Raw genomic sequence first — 27,843 nt, forward strand, 5'->3', positions numbered from 1 at the left:
AACTTTTTTGTAGAATATAATTTAAATATGGTGCGATGAATTATTTCTTTTTGAAGTTCTGGAGGTAATCCATCATCTCCAGGTGATTTATTACTTTTAGTATTCCTAATGGCTCCTTTAATTTCATCATCACTAATTTCACATGATCACTTGTCATTAGGGTTCGAATACAAATTACATGAATCTGGGTTATGGTCATGTAAAAACTCTTCTTCTTCTTCATCTGTTGCCGGTTCTTTAAAGTATTCCTGCAACTCAATAGCAGTACTATAATTTGTAACTGATGTTTAAATACAGTGACGTTGAAATTTCCAAAACCCTTCATAATCATTATTTCTTAATGACTGTTGTATGTCAACGCCTTGTTAAATAGCAGCATTTAGAAATCATGTAGTTTCTTACAAAGGTTTCTTATAAGAAAAATATAATTGGTCACAGAACAAAAATGAAAATAAAAGTTTTCATACTCTTTTTTTTAAGTAGTAATAGTCTTTGGATTTAGGGCGAACTTGGTCCTAGAAAAAGCCTGTCTGCGCCCATTTATATGAAAAAACATTAAGAAGAGTCATAAGCTAAGGTTCGACATTATACAATTTGTGTTCCTAAAATATTATCTGTACGATACGAAAACACACTCGGCTTATAATCTCATTTCTGATTGGATTGATACGGTTGATTATATAGCATTATCCAAACGACGGTAAGTTTGCCAACTAAATTTTGTTCACCTCCAATAACAATTATTATCAATGCTTCTTTGATTAAAATCATGAAGACAATTATAAACTCTCGATTAAGTATGTTATCGTCTAAAACTTAAATATTTTGACGCCGCTTTAATATAGCAGGATGGAACTCTTATTTAATCAAAATAGATGACATAAATTTGACAATGTGATGTGTTTTAGAGTTATCTGCCCCTTTACACGCAGCGCCACCTTTACAGCCATATGTGTTTGTATACAGCGAACAACTGAGCGAATATTCCGGCGGTTTATTTTATCTGGGAAGTAGATAGGTTGAGCTAATTCATGGATTCAGACGAACCAGGTACTTACTAAAATCTGACCAACGTATGTTGTCTGATATATGATACAATTATGGATATTCAAAATCATAATCATGGTATTCTTTGACTGTTGCACATTTTCGAATTTCTGCATACACAAGTCTTAATTTTGTTATAATGTTATCGGTACATGTTTGCTTAGGATATACTCAGTTATTTCAATGTGTTGTGAAAATAAACGGAAATAAAAAGTCTAGGTTTTTGCTTATGTGTAATAGGTCATAGAAATGTAAACAAAGATCTGATGATATTGCCATTATAGGGCCTATTTCATGAAACACCTCACTTAGCAGACACGTGAAGCCATCATCAATCATCAACTGTAACAAAAACAAATTCAGTAGTTAGCAAACGATAATATCAAAGGTCATCTGTGGTTACTGTTTTTATATTTCAAAGTAATGAGGAATACTCTGTTTTAATCAACGATGAAAACAACACTGGTGATTATATCAGATACATCTTATGTAGACAGTTGCACAGTGAAGATAAAGCAGAGATGGAAGAACATTTGATACTGGACTAGGGTTTTACCAGGGATGTGTCAAGAATCCCCAATGAAGGGCCTTGGTCAGGCAAACTTGTTAACAATTGTGATTTTTCTAAACAGTTTTTTTTTAAGGGTATTTTACATTGCAGACAAAATGATAATGTAAAATTATGCCAGTTCTTCACTTTTGCTTTTGTTATTAGTGGAATACAGGTTACATTAACCAAGCCATTAGTTAAACTTTATTTAAAATATAGTCATCCCTTGTCATAACACGGGTATCAGGGTCCATGGATGAATGTTGGTAATATTGTGCATAGTGCAGGCTTGAGTACAACTGCTGTTTACTAAATAGCAGTTGTACTCAATTTTAGTGTATGTTTTGTATTCAGTCAAAAACTACATTGTATTGCCTCAGCAGCGTTAGAAATGGGCAGTTGTCCCATAGTCCTTGCCAAACTGCCCAATAGTTAAGGTATCATAAGGACTTGAAGAAATTTGTCATTTTAACGGGTTTTGCTATATGTTATCATTATAAAGACTAGTGGAGAAAAGTTTTAAGTTTCTACGGCTGCTCAGGTGAACAAACATGAGAAAATTAACAACCTTTGTAAATGAAAATTGCAATTAATCAGTAAACATCAGCAGACATCATGACACCACACTTATCCTTTTACGTTAAATCAAATTGAAAGTTGCGAAAGTGGTCGGGTGTGTCACGCTCATGGGGGACCCTCGCTCTATTGATATAACTCGATTAGATATCTGTATATAATGTCTGTAGAAGCTAGAATGCAAACCGAATTTGATGCGTGTGACTATTTTGTTTGGTTTAATAAAGTGTTTGTAAATATCTCTCGTTCTCATTATTAATTTCTTCAGTTCTGCCCTGTAGGCTAGTTGCAAAATGAATGACGTCTCGCGATTTTTTATGAATGAAAAAAAGTAGTCCCTGTGTGACAGAGGTCACGGTTATCCAATCAAAACGAATAAAACAAGGTCAACCTTGTACGACACACGTGTGACGTACGGATTTAGTATCTTACCACCTGTATCTTCACCACGTGGGTAATAAATACAACAATCAAACACTTCACAGTAAAACCACCACCAATATCCCAATTCACTGTATCAGTCACTGCATAGTCTGGTCCAAACAGCCATGATATATCTGGAATATATTGTATATTGCTTAAACAGTGTTGCCATCCATACCAAGTTGAAAGTAGTTGAATGGCATCTTCATCACTTTACGAACCTTCGCCTGGTGTTATTTTTAAATAAACATCTCCAAATTCCTTCTCAATGGCTACTGTGATCAAGGAGCCCAAAAGTAATTGTCAATTGAAACAGTGTTTTCTTAAAGTTTAGCTTTAGTCAACAGAAAAAAAAACATATGTTGTTGTTCTTGTTCTTGTTCATTTAAAATATTGCTCCTATGTATTTACATTATATGTTGTTAAGATCTAAATCTAAATTAATATTTTATATAACAATTTCTTGCTTATTGCATAGGGTTACGAAATTACTTTTGATTTTGGGTATGAGATTTCTCTATTATTGGGGAACGAATCCGTTTGGGTTACACATTTTTATTCACCCCAGTGTCAATGTGACTTGTAGGGAGTCCTGTTTAGGATAGCTCGCTTGCAACTGAGGTGACCAGACCCATGAAGATCTGAGGTAGAATAGGTGTATGCTTGTCATAACAACCGACTAACAGGATCGGGTGGTCAGGCTCGCTGACCTGGTTGATGCATGTCACCTTATCCCAATTGAGTGGATCGATGCTCATGATGTCAATCACTGGATTGTCTAGTCCAGACTCCATTATTTACAGACTGCCGTCATATAGCTGGAATATTGCTGTGTGCAGCCTTGAACAACAAATATACAAACAAACAACTGTTTATCTTAGTTATAAATATTGTAAACATATGGCCTATTCCCTCTTGCTGCATGGTAGAGAGTTAATGCTGCTTGACACTAACCATCCACATGATTTAAATCCCAGATTCTTCAGCACCAAGATCTGAATCACTTCAAGCCCTCCTGAATTAAGCTGAATTTTTTGTTATTTATGGAAGACTGTTCAACTTCAAAGTACTGTTGCACCCTACTCAGTCTAATCACCTTCCCTCTGAGGACCTGGGTTCCCAGGACTCAATTGTTGTCATGGAGCTGATAGGCGGAATGACTTGCCTCATTGTCATCATAATGTGGGATTTTGCTCACAATATCGACCGCTTCTTTGTCTGGCTCTGGGTGTTCTTTTGTAGGCCATCTAGATTATTGATGACTGGTGTAAAACAAGCCTCATTTCAAATTTGTTGTTAAATGTGCACTATCACCTTGTGTTTGCAGGCAGTGGGGGCAGTACACCACTCCAGGATGAGCCAGACTATGAGGCTGAAAATGGGGAGGTAAGTGAGTCGTTTATGGAACGAGTAATTTCAATAACACCTTGGTACAGGCAGACATAATATATCCTAGCCCTCTCAACATTGCTATATAAGTGCAATAATCTTGGACGCGATGTTAAACCCCATTTCAACTAACCACCTCACCTCCTAGCCATCTGGTGGAGGAAGCATCAGCAATATACAGTGATATACAGTCAAGTCTCGATAATCCGAAACTCGTTAATCAATAATCAGCTTTATCCCACACCAATGATGGGAACCGAAAAAGTCAGTGCTATTTAGACCTGTTAATCCGTCTCTCCAACTCTGACACACCTAACTTGCAATGAATTACTGAAATCACTCATTGATACGTCTTGTTCATCCGAACACAATTTTGCGGAGTATATGCTTACCCCTTCATCAGGTTAATAAATGCTATGAAGCAGAGAACATATAAATGCACCTGTAAGAACAACAAAAGTACTAAGATAACCCTGGAAGCTTAACAAGGGAAGCCAACAGTTAATTGGCGCTGATAGGTGATTAGCAATGGACAAATGGAAGCCAGCTCTCCAACTCTGACACACCTAACTTGCAATGAATTACCGATATCTCTCATTGATACGTATTGTTAATCTGAACACAATGTTGCGGAGTAAATGCTTACTCCTTCATCAGGTTAATGAATGCTATGAGGCAGAGAACATAAAATGGCACCTGTAAGAACAACAAAAGTACTAAGGTAACACTGGAAGCTTAACAAGGGAAGCCAACAGTTAATTGGCGCTGATAGGTGAATAGCAATGGACAAATGGAAGCCAGCTGGATAACTAGCACAGACAATAATCAAAGCAATAAGTCCCAAGCACTGGGCAGATAAATGTGGGTTTGTGTATGTTCAGCCATTAACATGATTAAAATAAAGTTGTCCAAGAATTCGCTTAATAACGGAGAATGTACTCAGCTCAAACCAATCTTGGTAAGTTCCTAAGAGCACTTCAACCTGCATTTTCCTTGTGAAAGGAAAGTTACTGTACTTGCTGTTTCCATAATAGTCACACTTTCCCAGGATTGTCTGTCAATATACAAGCAGTTTCTCTTCAGGACCTTAATGGCGCCAAGTGTCCAAAACACAAAACATTGTATTGACATAATCATGATAATTTATGTACACACTGAATATGCTGCAAAAGACAAGCCCATTTTCAAATAGTCCCGCTTCTTCTCCCTGTGTTGGGTGGAGGCTTCATGTTAATGATACAGAACATTGGTAAGATGATATTACGTCATAATACATCATGTAAATCTGTAGGGAAGATATCAGCACTTGCCTGAAACAAGCAGCATCCTTGCAGAGAATCAGATCAGTTCATTTTCTAGGACATTGACTGATGGTTACCGTATTCAACGTAATAAGTGCACCACTCTAATATGCGCCCACGGCGATATTTGCTAATATATTAGCTAGTGAACAATCCCAATTATCACCCCTTCCGATTGATAAATGTACTCAAGACTATTCGTGCATAATATATTTGTTATATGCACCCTTAATTATGGGCAATTAAGTTCTGGAAAAATTTATTCGTCATATATAAACATTTCAGGCTCTCAGCATAAACCACGAAATTTAAGATCTTTCAACTCTGTTGTTTTTCACCAAAATAATATTCGAATAAGAGCCCCCTATTTCTAATTTTGAGAGTGCCCTGGGCGCTTACTATGTCGAATACGGTATCCATAATGTCCTGCAGATATGGTAAAAATTTGGTAATGATGACATTGAAGTATCATATCAGAAGTTGATAAACAAGAAAATGTCCTATGCCATTTGTCTCTGTCAAAGTCAGAGCACCTCCATGGTCTAGTGGTAGAGCGTCCGCCTGGAGAGCCAAAGATCCGGGGTTCGATCCCCCGCCTCGTCATACCAAAGAACGCTAAAAGATGGTACTTGTTATTACCCTGTCTGGCGCTTGGCATTAAGGGTCTAAACCAAGGACTGGTCGGCTCAGAGTCAGTATACTGTGCCTGAGTGGGGTATTCATGTTAAACTGCGGCATGGTATCTCAGTGAGCTAGCACTATAAATCGGCATCAGTCCGGACAAGTACAAGCAGCGACACAAACACACACACACGTACATGCACATCGCTATATAAGTGCGATAATCTTGGACGCAACGATAAACCCCATTTCACTTCACCTCTGTCAAAGTCACTGCCTTGTGCAAGTCATGTGAATGGAAGTGCTTCTTTCGTTTGATATTCTGTACTCATCACTGCTTATTTCAAGTGTTTTGTAGAGGAAGTAAGTTTCCCTGATTATTTTACATTTTGTGTAGTGTATTGAAACTGTGTCGTGTGCTTGGTCTGAGGTCTTGTTTTGCTTGTGTTTAAGGGGGAAGAAGATGGCCCACCTCGTACTCCTGGCGGAGAGTCAGACCATGGCCCCCAGAGTGTTGAGGCAGGGGGCGATGCTGAGGGGTCTGACAATGACCAGCCAGTGACGCAGGCTGATGATGGAGATGACTACTTCAGTGATGGCGGCGAGGTAGAGCGAGAGGAAGTCCAGCGGGATGTTGACGATGACGACGACGTTGAGCGAGAAGAGGTGGAACGGGAGGTGGAAGATGACCAAGAATATCAGCCTGGCAGTGACAACGAGGATGCCAGGCCTGGATCAGGTAGTCCACCAGGGTCTCCAGCCAGTGGATCTGTTGCTAGTCCTCCGGCGTCTCCTATGAGTGTTGCTAGTGGACCACGGTCTCCACCTGGAAGTGGGCCCCAGTCTCCGGCTGGTAGTCCCCCAGGATCTCCTGGCAGTCCAATGAGCATGGACGGGTCTGGTAGTCGACCTGGGTCATATGTCGGAAGTGGCCCCCAGTCACCTGCTGGCAGTGGGCCCAGGTCGCCAGCAAGTGGTCCAGCTTCTCCAGCTGGTAGTGGTCCTCAAAGCCCTCAGTCACCCGGCAGTGGCCCTGCGTCCCCAGCTGGCAGTGGCCCTGCATCCCCAGCAGGAAGTGGGCCACTGTCACCGGGCAGTGGCCCTGCATCCCCAGCAGGAAGTGGGCCAGTGTCACCCGCAGGAAGTGGGCCAGGGTCGCCTGCAGGAAGTGGGCCAGGGTTGCTGGCAGGAAGAGGGCTGCAGTCCCCTGCATCACCAATGTTCAGTGCACCCAACTCCCCAATGGGATCCCCAATGGCTCCAGGTCTTGAGTCATTCCTACAAGAAGAAACACAACCCAGATCTGATCGGAGTCGCTCCCCATCTCCCGGAAGGAGCCGGGCACCGGGAGGGTCGCCATCTTACAGCCCTATGGGCAGTCCAAGGAGCGCCTCTCAGTCTCCACCAGGTACTGTAATGGCTGAACAAACCAATGTGCATTGTGGATGCAAAGAATGGTTGCCCTTATTGAAGACTTTCTTAATTATTAAGCCAGATTACAATAGGATAAATAAGAAACAAGGCTTGTCACAGGATACATATTCAGATATACTAAATTTGATATTCATGTCAGTTACTTTTCATGCTACTTTATTTTTGAATATATTTCCATTTAACTGTTAGTCACATTTTCACCTGGAAAGCATAATTTTGAAATGGGTGAATTGTTTGTGTGTCAAGGATGAAGATACCAATCCTTTAAGGAGGTAGGGTCACCAGTGCACATGTTTGGACATGGTGGAGCTTGTTTGTGCTGTAAAACAAGTCATAAAATTCTTCCTTGCATCCACAGGCAGATTGTACTTGACAGCCATAAGTATTATCCCAATAGAGAACTTTGTGTCATGGTCTTGCAGTTGATGGTCATGCAGACTCTTCACGAAAACATTCAGAGGGTTGTTCATTGAATGACTGAATGATAAATAGATTTCTTGTAAATGAAGGGGCGGTCGGGTAGCCTAGTGGTAAAAGTGTTCGCTCGTCACGCCGAAGATCTGGGTTCGATTCCAGACATGGGTTCAATGTGTGGAGCCCATTTCTGGTGTCCCCCAGCCATGATGTTTCTTGAATATTGCCAAAAGTGGCGTAAAACCATACTCACTCAGTCACTCATCAATCAATCAATCAAAATCAATTTTAAACTATGTTACAAATGTGGGGAACCTTGTAAGTTTATATATATTAAACTCATGTTAGTACATTACTCTTGACTGTTAAGTTCTCTACTGGGATTGTACCGGAACAGTAGCTGTAGTGCATGTAGTGTCTAGATCATCATGCTTCACAATGGCTGTCAGCAATGTCTCATTACATCTCATGCTCAGCAAATTGGGGCGGTCGGGTAGCCTAGTGGTTAAAGCGTTCTTTTCCCAACATGGGTACAATGTGTGAAGCCCATTTGTGGTGTCCCCCTCCATGATATTGCTGGAATATTGCTAAAAGCAGCGTAAAACCTCACTCACTCACTCACGTACTCAGCAAATCTGTGCCAACGTTTGTTTCGAGGGATATTATTCCGACATATTTTGATATAGGTGATGATTAGCTTCTGAATGAATTTAATGAACTTTGGACAGGTGAGATTTTATAACTCAGTTCAGGCTTCACTCTAGGAATTTTCTGACGCGGGCCCCTTATCATGTTTCTGTGAATATTTCAATATTCCAGAGGTTCGCCCATACAGCAGAATGTTAAAATGCCCCATTGTAGTTGAACATGTGGGCCTCTTTTCAAATTTGGGCGCTAAAAGCACGAAGCCCCACCCTAGAATTATCCCTGTCAGTTAAATTGGTTCAACACAGCCTAACCATTGTTCAAATTAGAAGTGAATTGTTATGTGCACCATGTTCACTAGTTTGCAAAATATATCTGCTGGGCACAGAGTTGCCATCTACTCAATGGTGAAGGTGGTAGTCCACAAGAAAATGTCCTTCCTGAAATTTACTCGTCTCCAGAGGACTCATGTTAATTGTAAACCCTGATAACTGACATCCATCCTTAAACAATGAACCGTGTTCCCTTGTCGTGCTGAAGACCCAGCTTTGATTCTCTGTACTGTATGAATCCCTGTCTTGGTCTCCCAAACATCATCTTTCTGGCATACTGGTAAAAGTAGTGTAACACTAGACAAAGTCCTAATCTACCCTTGAGGCCGCTACTCCAAACTTGGTCTGTAACTTTCTGCAATTCGCAGAATTTACTTTACATTGTACCCAACTCTGGGTCAGACAAGCATTGCTGGAGGACCTCAAGCAACTTTGCAGTCACCAACAATGGCAACATCGTAAGCGCATGCCATTATTGACAGTCCACTGAGAAGCATGGTATTGTGACTATTGTATGTACGATGTAGTGCAATCATACTGATGACGCTGATGCTGATACATGTAACTGAAAGATTAAGATAACAGAAAAATAATCAGTGTGTTCCACAATTAATAATAGAATCTTTTTCCCAGTGTGCTCGAGTTTGCTTCTTTGCTAATTGAATCTAGGGACAATGATGTAATGTTTGACATTAGGGCAGTCCCCACTGTATTCCGCTGCCAACAAATTTTTCACATTTTTTGTAAATTCTAAACAAATTTTAAAATAATTCTTCGCACAAGTCTACAAACTTTTAAGCTTAGTTTTCGTGAAATCCTGCAAAAGTTCTGCACAAAATGTGATTTTCTGCAAGATAGGTACATTTCTGCACAGAATGGGCATTTCTGTGAAATATTCTGCAAATTGCATAATAGAGCAGAGACTGTTAGGGTTATAACAAAGAACCCTGTATGTCAAACTTAATTTATGTTATGTGTCTGTTGTCTATTCAAACAAGACAGACAAGCAAAACTAAAATGTTTCAGTACATGTATTTTATAGGCCATATCTCATGTGAGAATTACAGAAAATAGAAAAATCACTGATAACAAGGCATCTTTAGGAAGCTTAGCCTTGTATGAACTTGAGCTTGTCTCAAAAGGTGAGAGGTATTGCAGTGTATAAGCATGCTAAGCATTGACTAACAAGCATTTCTGGTAACAGGTAGTCCCAGAGGCTCCCCACCTAGCCCAGGCCCAGGCTCAGACAAGGAGAATGATGGCGCCAGCGACCTGGGAAGTGGTGATGAAAGACGACCAAAGTAAGTGGCATTGTCAATACAATATGGCTTCATATAAGCTATGTTCATCCGTCACCCATGATAACATACTTCTAACAAGTAGGGTAGCAGTGATATGTGTCTGTTAGAGTCAGGGTTTAACAGTGTATACGTCACAGAAGTCATACGGGCAACAATGCAGTTTAACAGGCACTGTTTACAATAGCGCTTATTGGCTCAGGCTGCTGACCATGGCTCTCACTTCACCAGATCTCTCATGCCTCTTCAATCCTATGGTTAGTTGTGTTAGGGTTAGGGCAGGTACTCCCAACTCTATCCTTAGCCCTTGGATCAAGCACCCCTTTATGATCATAAGGGTTAGGTACCATTTTCCGATCAACAGCTCTTCACAACCCTTAGGGTTAGGCACCCTTTATGATCCTTAGGGTCAGTTGTGGTGTAGGGTATGGGTTAGCTGTCTCTTTTAACGAATTAATCAAATCTAAAGGGAGGAAACTCTGTTCACTTGTATCAAGTTTCAAGTTTGGCGGAGAAAATGGCTGCTGCATACACCTAAAGGTAAACAGTCAGTTGCTGATAATTTGGTAAATGAGCACTAATTATTTGTGATAGCGCCTATGGTCCCGTGGTAGGGCGTTGGCCAATAAGATTAATTCATTAGCCTAGCCTAGCCTAGCCTAGCTTCAAGTTGGCAATGTGAGTTCGATCCTCCACACAGCGCTTATTGAAATCTGAAAAAGTGTGTGCAGTAAAGTGCACTATTCCCATAATGCACTGTAATCGGAACGCTCATCTCCAGAACCAGGACGTGCCTTGATATGTTGGTTAGATTTGTTTGTTTGTTGTTTAACACCGCACTCAGCAATATTCAAGCCATATGTAATTAATCAAGTCTGGACCAGACATGCTCATGATGTCAATCACTGGATTGTCTGGTCCAGACTTGATTATTTACAGACCATCGTCATATAACTGGAAATATTGCTGAGTACAGTGTTAAACAACAAAGAAAGAAAACATCATAGTGGGAGGTCATTGGGAATTTTATATTTAATAAACCCGGAAGTGTCTCTGCGAATGCCTAGAAATATCCCTGGAGAGTGGAGATGTACATTCTTTGAAACCTAGTTATTCTAGGCCCTGTCAGTCGGGACACTCTTCCTTCCCTGAGTTTTGGGGTATGCATATATAACCCCAAAGAATTGAAGGGACATTTATTTTGAAACATAATTTGTTAACCCGGAAATGTGATTATCCAGAAGATTTCACTGGAACTGGTACAATTCAGATTAACAGGGTTTCACTGTACCCAACTGTGTGAGAAGACATTGCTTTCCATGGTTTAAGGGCTGATGAGCAAGTATTGTGGTGTCAAGCATGAATATACCACTGTATGCTGATATTCTGTGTTCCAGGCCTCGGAGAATCATTTCCGATGATGAAAGTGACCGGGAACCCGAGCCAGAAGAAAGGAAGAAAGGTGAGAACTCCAGATGACTTTTTGAGCAATTGAGTTTCTACTCTAGGGTTTCTATTTTAATTGGGTTACTTTTTCATTGGGTAACTAATATCTTTTCACTCATCTATTCATCACTCGATTGGGTTTTTCCCTAAATTAGTGAACATTTTAAGATTTGAAAAAAATGAAATAATCTTTAGATGTATTTAACTGTTCTAAATATATAGGCTTGACACGGAAGGTAAATTAGCTCGTAATTTTGTTTAGGAAATTAGCTCCTTTGTAGCATGCTGAAAAAGCTTCATTGGGTATTTACGGGTATGCAATATAATTGAAAGTAATTGGGTTTTGAATATTTTATGGGGGTATTTTACGCAAATACGCTGCTTATCTGTAGCTCTGAAGGTGAGTGTAATCAGGGTGTATAGATTCCTCCTTCATATCTTGAACTATGTTCCCGCCCAATTGAGACCGCCTCCGTGGTCTAGTGGTAGAGCGTCCGCCCGGAGAGCGGAAGGTCCGGGGTTCAATCCCCGGCCGCGTCATACCAAAAGACGTTAAAAGATGGTACTTGTTGTTACCCTGTCTGGCGCTCGGCATTAAGGGGCTAAACCAAGGACTGGTCGGCTCGGAGTCAGTATACTGTGTCTGAGTGGGGTATTCATGTTAAACTGCGGCATGGTATCTCAGTGAGCTAGCACTATAAATCGGCATCAGTCCAGACTAGTACAAGTAGCCACACACACACACACACACGTGCATGCACGTTGCTATATAAGTGCAATAATCTTGGACGCGACGTTAAACCCAATTTCACCTGACCTCACCTCACCCTCCCAATTGATAAGAAATCAATGGTTGTCGGGAGAATCTGACTCCAATGGGGCTCAGAGTCATGTGTCATGATCCCTGATGATAGGCAACGTAATTATTGACTTACTTTGATGACACGATAGTATGGATGATCAGCTTGTCTAGTACAGTTGTAGCAACAATTTGGTGTAGTACAACACCTTCATAGGTAGTTGATTAACCATACGGTCTTCAAAATATCACTTACTGTAAATACTTGCTTAAACATCAGTATCTGATCCAGGTAGAGTGGTCATGGGAAGATATTTAAAATGAACAGCAGTTCACAATAACACTAAACATCACTTCGGTCAGGCCCACAAATATATCAGATATATTAGCCTATTGCATGGGTATAAGGTGGATGCCATTGGTCATGTCCAACTAGTCCACAGTTCATTTTGTAGAGATGGTAAACGTGGTTGTGGGTTTAATCTGTCCTCGGACAAATGGAGCAGTGGCCGTGTCTATCCATGTACCAAGCTCATTCCCAGCGTATGACGCCTTTATACTCTCGGTAACATCGCTGCCACCAGTGTGGGCGTGGCCATTACAAAAATCTTGAAATTTGGCCTCTTACGCCAAATGTAGTCACGTTCATACTTTTGTTTATGTGTTTGGGAATACCATAATTGTTCGTTTTGAAAAGGTTTACAACTGACCATGTTTTCCAGATGAATTTACTTTGTTGTTTGTATAATCAGATTGGTTCGAGATTGCAGAATAATGGAAAATCAACCAACTTCTCCCCTACATTCTTACTTTATCAATAACATGATAGTTTTAATGAAATAGAAATTCAAATTGACAAACAAAGAAAGTAATTAAGCAGGGGTAGGTGTTTTGGCGTCACGACAGTCGTCACTTGTTTATAATCATAACGGTCAATCGGCTGTGAGTTCAACTCCAAGCATGGTTGTGGTCATCTATCACAGTGGGGAGTTTTGACTGGTGGCAGCGATGGTATAGAGAGCTCTGCGAACGGGATATCGCTGTTAGGAGCTTGTCCATGTACATGTGTCAATGCTTTCTGTGATTATGTTGCACTGTATCAATTCTGTTGCAGCTAAAGCAAGTGATGATGAAGACAGCGATAAAGAGTAAGTAAACGTTTCCATCTCTTGTCGTCCTGCAACCGAGCATGGCTTCTGACTCCCAACACAGCATGCTCTTCTCCCATCCTTCGGGGGTTTGTGACAAAATAGGTGTCCAGGTAGCTCATGTCTTTTGACAGAGACTACTAAATGGAGATGGTGTTGTTTCAGTGTTCAGACCTCTTCCAGGAACACTTCTAACTAAACCCTGGTGAATCAACTGAAAAAGTTGATAGGCAGGAACACTTCTAACTAAACCCTGGTGAATCAACTGAAAAAGTTGATAGGCAGTAACACTTCTAACTAAACCCTGGTGAATCAACTGAAAAAGTTGATAGGCAGGAACACTTCTAACGAAACCCTGGTGAATCAACTGAAAAAGTTGATAGGCAGGAACACTTCTAACTAAACCCTGGTGAATCAACTGAAAAAGTTGATAGGCAGGAACACGTCTAACTATACCCTGTTGAATCAACTGCAGTACAGTCAAGTCCTGTTAATCTGACATTGTTGGTTGCATATGATTATGTCGGATTAACGAGTATGTCGGATAAACAAAATTAGGCATTATCAACGTTTGTGATCGAAAATCGGACAACTACACAATAGATAAAGATACAAACACGTAAAAAAAAAATATAAATGAAATATTCCTATTGTTATGTTACATTGTTAACGGAATATGTTTTCTAATCTGCAACTTCTAAAGCTCAACACAAAACCACTGTTACTGTATGACTTATTCCAAATAATTTTAAAAGCATAGTCTGGAATGGAAGTCGCAAGTTTGAAACTGGTACCGCAAAGCCTAAGAAAGCTGCTTTCTAAGTGGCTAATGTTGACTTCCTGTTAGTTATTTCATTGGTCGGTCATAGTTTGAAAAAAGTTGTTCTGACGTGACCACCTGTAATTAGTGGTGTAACGATACGGCGATACAGTATTGTATCCCGATGCACAGCCCACGATACGATGCATCAATTTGGAAAGCATGTATCGCGATACATACGATATTTTCATAACAGCAGTTATACCTACCGTATTTTCTTGAGTATATTGAGCGCACTTTTTTCCAAAAAACACAGCTGTGTAGAAGGGGTTGCGCATTATACACGAATTAATGAGTTTTGATGTTTTTCCCCCATGGAAAGACATTACCGTGAGCACGTAACCCCGGAAATACCATGTCAACAAATCCATACTGAAGTTCGCAAATTATTCATGTAATTACACTGTCTGGCTATAAAAAAAGTGTTCTTTGTATATCTGGACTCATGTTTTTAACTTATTTCATTAATTTTATTCAAAATTCCTTTTAATATTGTTATGATTAATTTCGGCGAAATCGTGTGTGAAGCGATCGGAAGATCACACAACTCACCGTTATTAACAGCAACCACGGTCAGATTACCGCTATCGACGCCTTGAAAGGAATTTTAGTTGACAGAGAATGGATACACATATCATAAATGACATACTTTGATTCGTTAAAAGTCAGATTTGTTTTTGTTGGACGATTCTATGTCAACACGTAATTCTCGCGATCACGTGCTCGGGAGCCTTGACGGTGACTGGTCAGACTGGTTCCATGTAAAAAATAATACCCGGCAATAGCGATCAGCTGCTTCGCTTAGGGTTATTATTATTTTAAATATGTTTAGTAAAAGCTGCATCTAAATTAACAATATATTGGAATATATTATTCCTGATCAAAAAATAGTTTTAGATACAACTTTTGCCGATCCTTGCATTAAAATACTGTAAAGTTATATCATTGGGTGTGTCTTGCCCGAATCACCGGTAGATTCCAAGAAAATGTGTGTACATGTACAGCTGATTGCTGTGTCCGGCTTAGTTTACGAGAAAATACACAAGGTAATCTTAATCCCTGGATATAAAACAATGCCTAGCTGAACAAAAAATACAATTTAAACGGTAAATCAACATGTCTGGTGATTTTTTATCTCAAATTTCGAATTTGTACTGACGAAGTTTCTCATCACCCGTTTGTTTGCCGGACTTCGCTGAAGGGGTACGGTGTAATTTTTTCTGCGCATAATATTCATATTTCTTTTTTTCCAAAATATTGAACCCGCTAGAGGGGCGTGCGCATCATACATCGGTGCGCACTATACTCAAGAAAATAGATGAAATACATGGGCGGATACAGCTTTTTTGAAAAGGGGGGGTGCACAATTAAGATCTATTTATTGTTGTCTTTGGTGGTAATTTATACAGAAATATAGATTTATTTCGAAATAAAAAGGGGTGTGTGTTTGGGGGTGGGGGTGTGCGCCCATGAAATACATTTAACAGTTTCAAAGCCAGTTTGTTGTTTCAGTAAAACATACTGTATTGCTGACAATTTGCTATAACAGTAAATAAACACCTTATATCTTCTTCAACTGTACTTGTCACATCTTTTAGATAGCAGAAAGACAGCAACTTGGCTTAGCTTGTACAAGTAAACACTGTATCGTGATACGTATCGTATCGCGACCCCTGTATCGGGATACGTATCGTATCGCGACCCTCCCGTATCGTTACACCTCTACCTGTAATGGGATGTCCTCGGCGATAGCGAGAACTTGTACATGCTGTATCTGACTTTAATGATATTGAGGTAATCTAAGCATGTGATTAATCCTGTTGTCTTTATTTAAAGCATTAATTGTTTATTGTTAAGCAAGTTTATCTCTGCAGCCGTTGTAATATGCAGCCATCAGCCGGCCCGTCTCGTATCAAAACATGGGCTGTGTACTCACGGGCAGATGACCACGGAGTACGCTGATCACTGTGTCGGATTAACAAGACTGATTAATGAGTGATTTCAGTAATTTGTTGCAAATTAGGTGTGTCGGAGTCGGAGTGCGAGACTGTCGGATTAACAGGTTTAAATAGCACTCATTTAATTGGTTCCCATCATTAGTGTCGGATAAAGCCGATTGTCGGATTACCGAGTGTCGGATTAACGAGACTTGACTGTAGTTGATAGGCAGGAACAGCTCTAACTATACCCTGTTGAATCAACTGAAATAGTTGATAGGCAGTACACCCTGCTTGAATCAGTAATGTATGATGATTTGTTCCAGGTCTGTCGCAGATGGGCTCATTGCTGACATTTTTGGCTCAAGTGATGAAGATGAAGAATTTGAGGTTAGCTTGGAATCGTAATTATGGCAAAAAGAAGACTTGACCATTTTTCACTCTTAGGTACTACATGTATTTCTGCATGGGCAGTCGGGTAGCCTAGTGGTTAAAGCGTCTGCTCGTCATGCCGAAGGCCCGGGTTCAATTCACACCTTTGGTACAACCTGCTATTTACAGGGATACATTTCCACCTAATATATCTACCTGCTATTTCAGGGTTTTGGTGAAGCTGATGTAGAAGCCCATGCCAAGAAGAAAGAAAAAAAGAAAACAGGTAACCATTGATTGTCCTGTACAGTGGTGAAAAAGCTCTCCATTACTTCAGTTTAAAGTCTAACTTTGCCTGTAGGTACAATGGAAGTCGCTTGACCTACGAAAAAGTCCTATTAATTCAGATAGTTCATTATTGTAGAAATTGGCTGTAATCCGTGACAGTGGGGTAGCCTAGCGGTTAAAGCATTCGCTCGTCACGCTGAAGACCCAGGCTGGATTCCCCAAATGGGTACAATGTGAGAAGCCTACTTTGTTGTGCCCCCTGTCGTGATATTGCTAAATATTGCTAAAAGCGGTGTTAAACCATACTCACTCGCTAACAGTAATCACTGGGATGGAAGGGTTTCAGGACCGACAGGATCCAGACAAACACGACTCATTGTATATTTGTCTTGCAGCTGCGAAATCTGATGACGAGGATGGTCAGACTGGGGAAGCCGCGGGTCCGACCGGTGCCTTGCCTGAGCTGTCTGATGATGAGAATGAAGATGCTTTACAGAAGGACAAGTAGGTCACCTGGACTGGTTGTCCTGTATCCCACCTTCCTATTGGCTCCACAAATAGCTGTAATGTTACTGTTGTTGCTCAAAGCCGTAATCAGTCACTCTTCCACATTAAACCATGTATTGGTGACGATCTGTCCAAACTTTGATGTTTGTGTACCGTAATTTCGACAAATATATCCAATATTTGAAAATATGCATTGGGGAAAACTATGGTCTATGTGAACATAAGCTACGACTAAACCTAATTTTGTTTATGATTTCTGTTTATATGTATAATTGTAAAAGTATATGAAATTGTGTAACCCTGACTCGGCATGGGGTGGCCCAGTCATCTAAGGAGCTGCAATTCGTTTTGCAGAGTTGCGTCTCTTGGGCATGCAAGAAACCTATGATTCGAATCCTGGTTTTCTCCAATTATGTTTCTAAGTTTGTCAGCATCATACCCGTTCTCGTGGGTTTCACCAAAGTGTTAAATGTCTGAGACATGCATCACCTCAGACATGCATCACTTCAGGCTTTCCTCCCACATGAAGCTAACACGACGTGATATAACTGAATACTGTCCAAAGTGGCTTTATTCATCATTATTCATATTGTTCACACTGTGAATCCCATCCCGGGTGTCTCCTGCCCCAATAGGTTGGCAGTGTTCTGAACAAGGTGAGTAAATCTTCCACATACTAACTAACAGTGTTCTAATTTGAATAATATTATGCCACTGTCTCCATATGACCATTTTTTGATTACTTTTACAGCTTTGTGTCTGACTTTGAATTGATGATGGAGAGGAAGAAGGAGGAAAGACAGAGACAGAGGAGGAAGAGGAAAGATTGTGACATGATCAATGATAATGATGACCTCATCGCTGACATGATTGGCAAGATGAAACTAGCAGCTGAGGTAGGTTCTCAGTCCACTGGACATTATTCCCACTGGCAACAAACTGTTACTTTTAATATTGATTGTTGATTGGTCCCATGGGGATTCCAGGTGCTACTTTATCCCCAGCAACCTATGCTGGTCAGAAGAGGCAACCGAATGTATCAACGTTGTCATGCTTGGTAACTTGGTTGACAGCAAGCTATAGCTCCCTGATGACGTGGATTGTTGCTCACAAATTCGGTAACTGTTTGAACCCTTGAGCATAAGCTGGTTGAGTGTCAGTGTTTCTTCTGACTGACAGGTAACTGTTTGATCCCTTGAATGAAACTGGTTGACTGTCAGTGTTTCTATTGACTGTCAGGTAACTGTTTGATCCCTTGAGGGAAACTGGTTGACTGTGAGTGTTTCTACTGACTGTCAGGTAACTGTTTGATCCCTTGAGTGATCCTGGTTGACTGTCAGTGTTTCTACTGACTGACAGGTAACTGTTTGATCCATTGAGTGATCCTGGTTGACTGTCAGTGTTTCTACTGACTGATAGGTAACTGTTTGATCCCTTGAGTGATCCTGGTTGACTGTCAGTGTTTCTACTGACTGTCAGGTAACTGTTTGATCCCTTGAGTGATCCTGGTTGACTGTCAGTGTTTCTACTGACTGACAGGTAACTGTTTGATCCCTTGAGTGATCCTGGTTGAGTGTCACTGTTTCTACTGACTGACAGGTAACTGTTTGATCCCTTGAGTGATCCTGGTTGACTGTCAGTGTTTCTACTGACTGTCAGGTAACTGTTTGATCCCTTGAGTGATCCTGGTGGAGTGTCAGTGTTTCTACTGACTGTCAGGTAACTGTTTGATCCCTTGAGTGATCCTGGTTGAGTGTCAGTGTCTCTACTGACTGACAGGTAACTGTTTGATCCCTCTAGTGATCCTGGTTGACTGTGAGTGTTTCTACTGACTGACAGGTAACTGTTTGATCCCTTGAGTGATCCTGGTTGAGTGTCACTGTTTCTACTGACTGACAGGTAACTGTTTGATCCCTTGAGTGATCCTGGTTGACTGTCAGTGTTTCTACTGACTGTCAGGTAACTGTTTGATCCCTTGAGTGATCCTGGTTGAGTGTCAGGGGTTCTACTGACTGATAGGTAACTGTTTGATCCCTTGAGTGATCCTGGTTGAGTGTCAGTGGTTCTATGGTAACTGTTTGATCCCTTGAGTGATCCTGGTTGACTGTCAGTGGTTCTATGGTAACTGTTTGATCCCTTGAGTGATCCTGGTTGAGTGTCAGGGGTTCTACTGACTGATAGGTAACTGTTTGATCCCTTGAGTGATCCTGGTTGAGTGTCAGTGGTTCTATGGTAACTGTTTGATCCCTTGAGTGATCCTGGTTGACTGTCAGTGGTTCTATGGTAACTGTTTGATCCCTTGAGTGATCCTGGTTGAGTGTCAGTGTTTCTACTGATTGACAGGTAACTGTTTGATCCCTTGAGTGATCCTGGTTGAGTGTCAGTGGTTCTATGGTAACTGTTTGATCCCTTGAGTGATCCTGGTTGACTGTCAGTGGTTCTATGGTAACTGTTTGATCCCTTGAGTGATCCTGGTTGAGTGTCAGTGTTTCTACTGACTGACAGGTAACTGTTTGATCCCTTGAGTGATCCTGGTTGAGTGTCAGTGTTTCTATGGTAACTGTTTACTTTGTTGACAGGAAGACCGAGAGTTGAACAAGAAGAGACAGGCTGCCACAAAGAAACTGAAGCTGCTTCCATGGGTCATCTCCCAACTCAAGAAGTAAGCAGATTGTAGCGACTAGCTGAGTGATTTCCATGTCATAAAATATATACTGAGAATACAAACTTTATTATGATGTAAACGTGGCAATATGTACTTCTTTTACAACATGTGGTGGTCAGGTAGCCTAGTGGTTAAAGCTTTCGCTCGTCACGCCGAAGCCCCGGTTTGATTCCCGACATGGGTACAATGGTGAAGCCCATTTCTAGTGTCCTCCGCGTGATATTGCTGGAATATTGCTAAAAGCGGCGTAAAACCATACTCACTCACTCACTCTTTTACAACATATTTGATGGGTTTTTTTGCAGAGCTGATCTCCACATAATATTCCTAGACTCTGGGATCCTTAGTGCAATTACAGTAAGTGAATTTATATTACTGGAATATTACTTAAGGATTGTGCACTTAAGCACTTGTGGATATGGAGACAACTTACATGGTATATTCTTAACTTGATATTCCTGGAATATTACTTACTATAATCATGATGACACTGCTCACTTTAGGACTTTTGGAAAGGGGAGACAACTCAACTTACAATCTGAATTCTTAGCTTGATATTGATTTTGTCCAGGCGGAGTAGAATTTCTGTGGACGATTTATGATGTGATGGAGAGGGCTGATTTTGAGAAACTCTGATGCAAATTAGATTATTAATATGTGTAAAGACTAAGATTTTCATTTCAAAAAGGTATTCTCATGAACATTTATGTCAAACAAAGAAATGTCTTGTTTAAAAGATTTTCTTTGTCAATACACCAGAAGAGTGAAGCAGTGTTAAGTCTTTCTACTGTCTTTGTCATATTGGCTTCACACATTAATTTCCTGAAGAAATCTCTTGAAACAATATTCCTATAAAAATATAGAAAGAGATGTGTTGAGGGAAACTTATATGATTTTTTTGTTTTTTATCTACAATATTATAACAAGGAAGTTAATTGGTCTGACATAATGATGTATTTATTCATAGACTGTAGTGATAATTGTTTTTGAGCTATTTAAAGTGATATTTCATTTTGTTGCTTTCAGGAATGGTTGGCGCCTCTTCCAGATAAAAGTTTGCCACATCTTACCATCAGGGAATCTTTACTGAAGATATTATGGGATGTAAGTGACTAGTGTGTCCCACCCTATGGGGATCCAGGCTAGAACAGCTGCTCAGTATCCTGTGCTTGTCATGAGAGGCGACGTAATGGAGTGATCCGACTGACTTTATTGCATATCATTGTACCCTACCTGACTGCTTGGGATGTTGCCCATGTCCTGTCAATCACTGGTTTGTCTGGCCCAGACATTATAATAAAAAAGTCATAATATATTACAGATTTATATATCTTATCTAAGCCGTGAAGAGCTGGGGTAGAATAGGTTTTCAGCAGCCCATGATTGTCGTAAGAGGCGACTAACGGGATCAGGTGGTCAGGCTCGCTGACTTGGTTCATGCATGCCGCAGTTTAACATGAATACCCCACTCAGACACAGTATACTCACTCCAAGCCGACCAGTCCTTGTTTAGCCCCTTAATGCAGAGCGCCAGACAGGGTAACAACAAGTACCGTCTTTTAACATCGTTTGGTATGAGGGGGCACGGGTGGCCCAGTCGTCTAAGGCGCCGTGATTCGCTGTGCAGAGTTGCGTCCCTTGGGCACGCCAGAAACCTATGATTGGTGGTTCGAATCCCGGTTCGCCCCGATTATGTTTCTAGGTTTGTCAGCACCATACCCGTCCTCGTGGGTTTCACCGAAGTGGTAAACGTCTGAGACCTGCATCACTTTCGGGCTTTCCTCCCACATTAAGCTGACACGCCGCAATATAACTGGAATACTGTTAAAAGCAGCGTTAAACCAAACTCACTCACTCACTCACTCGTTTGGTATGACACAGCCGGGGATCGAACCCCGGACCTTTCGCTCTCCGGGCGGACGCACTATCTCTAGACCACGGAGGCGGTCCAAATATATATTATGTGTATTTTTCAGTTTCCGGCCATCAGCTCGGACAGTCTGAAGATGAGTGGAATCGGGAAAGCTGTCATGTATCTGTACAAACACCCTAGGGAGGTGCGCCCAAATAAGGAGAAGGCGGGGAAACTGATCAGTGAGTTGAACACACCCCAGCTTTTAGTTGCGCCAGGACTAAAAGAGTCATCCAGGGCCCAGTTTCATGAAACTTGTAATATTGAAATGTGATGCCACAGGGTCCCAGGTTTATTTCTCAGTGGTCTTGCAACATTCTCTTAGTATAGCTAAGGTTTACTTTCCTCATTGCAAAACACAAGCTGTCTTCTTAAACTGCTACTTAGTATTTTGTGTTGGGGTGGGGGGTACATTTTGGTGATTTTCGAGAGTTTGGTCGAGTTAAGAGTTTGCTTGTCACTAGGTGTTATTCAACTGTCTGGCCCAGACTCGATTATTTATGGGCCACTGTCATATACCGTATTCGACCCATTAAGCGCCCCTCCCCAATAAGCGCCCCCCTTCCCGGTTCCGAAAATTATTTTGTTTTAAGTGAAAATCTTCCGGGAACCGAGGTTTCCGGATATTTGAAGTCTGTATAAGCGGGGCATGACTGTATTCTGTTTATTTTAAAAAATCAATTAAAAAATCACCAGACATGTTGATTTACCGTTTAAATTGTATTTTTTGTTCAGCTAGGCATCATTTTATATCCAGGGATTAAGATTACCTTGTGTATTTTCTCGTAAACTAAGCCGGACACAGCAATCACCTGTACACACGTTTTCTTGGAATCTACGGGTGATTCGGTCAAGACACACCCAATGATATAACTTTACAGGATTTTAATATGACTTTTAACGATTCAAAGTATGGCATTTATGATATATGTATCCATTCTCTGTCAACTTAAGTTCGTTTCAAGGCGTCAATAGCGGTAATCTGACCGTGGTTGCTGTTAATAACGGTGAGTTGTGCGATCTTCCGATCGCTTCACACACGATTTCGCCGAAATTAATTAAAACAATATTAAAAGGAATTTTGAATAAAATTAATGAAATAAGTTACAAACAAAAGTCCAGATAAACAAAGAACACTTTTATAGCCAGACAGTGTAATAACATGAATAATTTGCGAACTTCAGTGTGGATTTGTTGACATGGTATTTCCGGTGTTACGTGCTCACAGTAATGTCTTTCCATGGGGGAAAGACATCAAAACTTATTAATTCGTGCATAATGTGCACCCCTTTCTACACAGCTGTGTTTTTTGGAAAAAAAGTGTGCACTATTCTCAAGAAAATACGGTAAGGCTTACTGATGAATTTACGCCAATTTGACCTTAATTGTCCCCAATAAGCGCCCACCCTTTCTGTCTTAATGGGTCGAATACGGTAGCTAGAATATTGCTGAGTGTGGCACTAAACAACAAACAAACAAAAATCGGTCATCTGTACTTTTCTTTCTAGATGAGTGGTCCCGACCTATTTTCAACCTAACATCAAATTACAAAACTTTGTCCAGAGACGAGAGAGAACAGAGAGATTATGAACAGCTGCCCAAGAGGAGGAAACTCAGGTACACATTACGTTTGGGAATTGTCCTAGTTCTATTCCTGGCATACATGGAGGACTATTATAGGCTTGTTGCTACTGACACTTGATGACAAGCACTTTCGTTATTTTGCCCATTCTAGTTTATATTTTTTTTAATTTATTATTTATTTATTTATTTATTTATTTATTTATTTATTTATTTATTTATTTATTTTTTTTTATTTTTTTATTTTTATTTATTTATTTATTTATTTATTTATTATGAATGAATGAATGAATGAATGAATGAATGAATGAATGAATGAATGAATGAATGAATGAATGAATGAATGAATGAATGAATGAATGAAACAAACAAACACACAAACAAAATGTCTGATTTTGTTGACAGTTAACTTTGTCAATTTTTTTGCTGGAATTGTGAACCTACCTGGTACTGGGAAATCCTAAAAGTTGTCAATGGAACAGTTTGGGACAAGAGGTAGAAATTTCCAGATGAACAATTAATTCTAATTTTAAAGAGGTAGACATATGCCTACCTCAAAGGATATAGATTATAACATGGTTAGTATAGATCTGAGTGTCATCAAATTAGATGTTGTAAGTTTTTAAATTATTTTTTTATTGGGGGTGGGGGCTCTATCATTCTTTCCTGTCTGTAATACTCATCTCCTGATGTAGAGATTGTTGATGTATTGTTGATGCTATTGATAGTTAATCTCTGTTACAGTTTAGAAGGAAGTCAGACTCCGAGGAGAGATATCGACAATGCAATGGAAGGAGAAAAGAAGTAAGTCGTCCTGCAACCTCATCACTGATGGCCAGTGGCCTCAAGTAATGGGTCAAGTCTACTCACACCTTACTAGGAGCTCATTATGGCCCACACAATGTTGTGGCTGTTCCATCCACCCTACCTCAGTGATGCTAGTCCATCTCCCCACTGCCACACACTTAATTCCTTGCGTTTCAGGTCACAGTTTATTTAATTGTTTGGTCTGCTGTTCCTAAGCCCTGGATAAAATTACAGAAATATTTTGGTTTTAACAAACAGATCTTTGAATGTCTTTGTGTTAATAGGGGGCACAGGTGGCCCAGTCGTCTAAGGCACCGCGATTCACTGTGCAGAGTTGCGACCTTTGGGCACGCCAGAAACCTATGATTGTGGGTTCAAATCCCGGTTCGCCCCGATTATGTTTCTAGGTTTGTCAGCACCATACCCGTGCTTGTGGGTTTCACTGAAGTGGCAAACGTCTGAGACCTGCATCACTTCGGGCTTTCCTCCCACATTAAGCTGACACGCCGTGATATAACTGTTAAAAGCAGCGTTAAACCAAACTCACTCACTCACTCACTTTGTGTTAATAGTCATGTTTTGAACAGCCTGGCGTTGCTGCTCATGCATTCAGTCACTTGTTTCCATGCCCCTGACACAATTATTCACAGGTTGCTGTGATACAGCTTGTATATTGACTGCTGCTTCAAGCAACTCAACTCGTGCTATATGCCATGAGTTTGTCTGGGTATAATAAAGCCCCTCAGTGCAGTTGACTAATGTATGTAGTATATCCCTAAAACTCAAACATTGCCTGATTATTAGAGCTGAGTATCGCCTGGTATATGCAATACGATTTGATCACGAAATGGATTGACTGGTATCGTGATACACCACATCAAATAGTAAGGAATGATGAAGTCACTGAAATACAGCTCTTAAACCCCTTACTTTATCCATTTATTTATTGTTATTTCAAAAACAAAGAAGACCATAAGAACAAAACAGTTTTAAATGAAGGAATGGTTATTGAATGTAACAGTTACCTGGTGCGTCCTCAGCTGCCCCGTCCTTATTTTCTGCCATGCTTGCAGGTGGCGCTATGCTACTTCTGCCATTATGGGATGTAACTATTAGTTCCTGTTCTATTTATAGCATATCGCAATCTCACAAACTAACAATTCAAGTATCATATGTACCTAGTATCGATGGTATCGGTGATTCGTACCAGCCCTACTGATGATTATTTCTGACACGAGTGTTTGGATGACTTTTCAGAGCCTTGCGTCCGGGTGATCCGGGGTGGGTGTATCGAGCCAGAGTCCCTACCCCCTCCAACAGAGACTATGTTGTACGACCAAAGACAGAGATAGACTACACAGCAAAGAAGGTTTGTTTCTCACTTTATCTCTTAGGATGTTTCAGTTCCACATGAAAATAGAATTAAACATTGAATTCAACAAGCTTGACAAACTGTTGAAGGTATTTCAACCATTGGTTGTGAAACTATTGAAGCCGTATGATTAGTACCTTCACATACTGGCGTTGAAAACAACTCACTCACACCCAACTTCACATACCAGCGTTAAACCCACCTCACTCACACCCACCTTCACATAGCAGCGATTAATCCACCTCACTCACTCACACCCACCTTTAGCAGCGTTAAACCCACTTCACTCACTCACACCCACCTTCACATACCGGCATTAAACCCAACTCACTCACACCCTCCTTCACATACCGGCATTAAACCCAACTCACTCACTCACTCACACCCACCTTCACATAGCTGCGATTAACCCACCTCACTCACTCACACCCACCTTTAGCAGCGTTAAACCCACTTCACTCACTCACTCATACCCACCTTCACATACTGGCTTTAAACCCACCTCACTCACATACATGAAGTAGACTCCCTTTGCAATATTTGATATGATGTTTTGTTGTCCCCCGCCGCGCGAAAGCGCGAAGCCGGGGATATAGTATTCACGACCGTCCCTACGTACGTCCATACGTCCCACCTGTTTGTTGCCACGATATCTCAAGAACTAAACACTGGATTGTCTTCATATTTGGAACTATGGTGTATATACAGACCCTGCAGACATCAGTCGGTTTTGGTGACCTTGACCTCATTTTCAAGGTCACAGCAGGCAAATCTGCTTTTTGAGTTGGAAAAAGGTGTTGCCGCGATATCTCAAGAACTAAACACTGGATTGTCTTCATATTTGGAACTATGGTGTATATACAGACTCTGCAGACACCAGTCGGTTTTGGTGACCTTGACCCCATTTTCAAGGTCACAGCAGGCAAATCTGCTTTTGGAGTTAGAAAACGGTGTTGCCACAATATCTCAAGAACTAATCGCTGGATTGTCTTCATATTTGGTACTATGGTGTATATACAGGCGGGGGACATTTCGTCACTTTGTGACAAATACTTGTTGAAGCTATTTCTGGAACATAGGCATTTGTTTGTTTGTTTGTTTGTTGTTTTGCCTTGAATTATGGGAAGAGGGCCTTGGAATGCCTTGAATTTTGTGACTGAAATTCTATTGAACCCTCAATTCATTCTTGTCCTGGACGTGAGTAAAATAATCGTTGGGTGTTTGAAATGTGTGACTGGTTGTCCTTGTATCTTGAGGTCTGATTTATACAATATGTCAACGACCACTTGACTATTGGGTTATCATATTGCCATACTTAAAAAAATGTAATTGCAATACTACAACACCAACAAGCATCTAACTTCTTTGAAAGCCGACGTCATTGTTTGCTATGACGTAGTACCATTCCACACCCAAGGTGCTGTATATTGTAGGTGAAGGTGGTGATAGCGTCTCATAAGTCAAATGCATAGTTTGCCATATGCTCTGAATTGATTTGTAAAATATTTGTTTTACAGAGTACAGGAAAGAAGGATCCAAGTCGGTATGATAAACATGCACGAGCATTTGCAGATAAAAGGAAGAACAGTAAGGCCCAGAGAGCTATCACCATCAGCATTGAAGGCAGGAACATGGCCCTCTGAGTCCTGTAGTGCATGCTGGGAGTGCTGCTTGACAACCAATCACCATCAACATTGAAGGCAGGAACATGGCCCTCAGTCTTCTAGTGCATGCTGGGAATGCTGCTTGTCTACCAATCAGTGATTGAGTTGATGACACTTAGCCATACAGATCTGCAGGCTGTTCACCGATATAGAGATGTAATGAAAATGATATTTTCTGAGGATTACTTTTGATCTGCCAAAAAATCCATTAAATGCAACAAGTGAATGAATGGTTCATACTAATTTGTCAGAAAAGTATTTGTCAACCATTCCTCTGTGTATGATAGAGTTAAATGGTTGAAGTGGACTTGAGTAGGTCACAGAAAATGTCTTGTTTTTCAAAAGGGATGTATGATCAATATGAAAGTGTGTCAATATTTGTGCAAGATTCTTTGATGTCATCAAACAACTCACACTCTTTAAGGAGCGGTAGTTTAACATGTACCGATATGTGTGAGCAATGTCCATTTTGCAATGTATTACAAATATGCCTTC

At 40.6% G+C, this 27,843-nt stretch overlaps 1 protein-coding gene across 2 annotated transcripts; it reads left to right on the forward strand.

The window, feature by feature from the left end:
* The first annotated feature begins 927 nt into the window (after positions 1–927).
* LOC124117020 (protein IWS1 homolog) lies at positions 928–27,545 on the forward strand. 2 transcript variants are annotated; one of them, XM_046478688.2, is made up of 18 exons: positions 928–1,050; positions 3,924–3,982; positions 6,361–7,315; positions 9,937–10,033; positions 11,428–11,492; positions 13,390–13,423; positions 16,507–16,570; positions 16,781–16,838; positions 17,236–17,344; positions 18,099–18,243; positions 19,927–20,009; positions 20,318–20,369; positions 21,039–21,116; positions 21,989–22,106; positions 23,433–23,541; positions 24,250–24,309; positions 25,570–25,681; positions 27,202–27,545. In XM_046478688.2, exons 1-18 carry the CDS (start codon positions 1,032–1,034, stop codon positions 27,325–27,327), a joined length of 2,343 nt encoding a protein of 780 aa, XP_046334644.2. In that variant the 5' UTR covers positions 928–1,031; the 3' UTR covers positions 27,328–27,545. The 2 variants fall into 2 exon arrangements, with proteins under 2 accessions (XP_046334644.2, XP_046334645.1); XM_046478689.2 differs by having other exon boundaries at positions 6,361–6,646.
* Positions 27,546–27,843: the final 298 nt, after the last annotated feature.

The sequence above is a fragment of the Haliotis rufescens genome, unplaced genomic scaffold (assembly GCF_023055435.1).
Source record: "Haliotis rufescens isolate VD_foot unplaced genomic scaffold, xgHalRufe1.0.p SCAF_9, whole genome shotgun sequence".
Classification (NCBI taxonomy): Eukaryota; Metazoa; Mollusca; class Gastropoda; order Lepetellida; family Haliotidae; genus Haliotis; species Haliotis rufescens.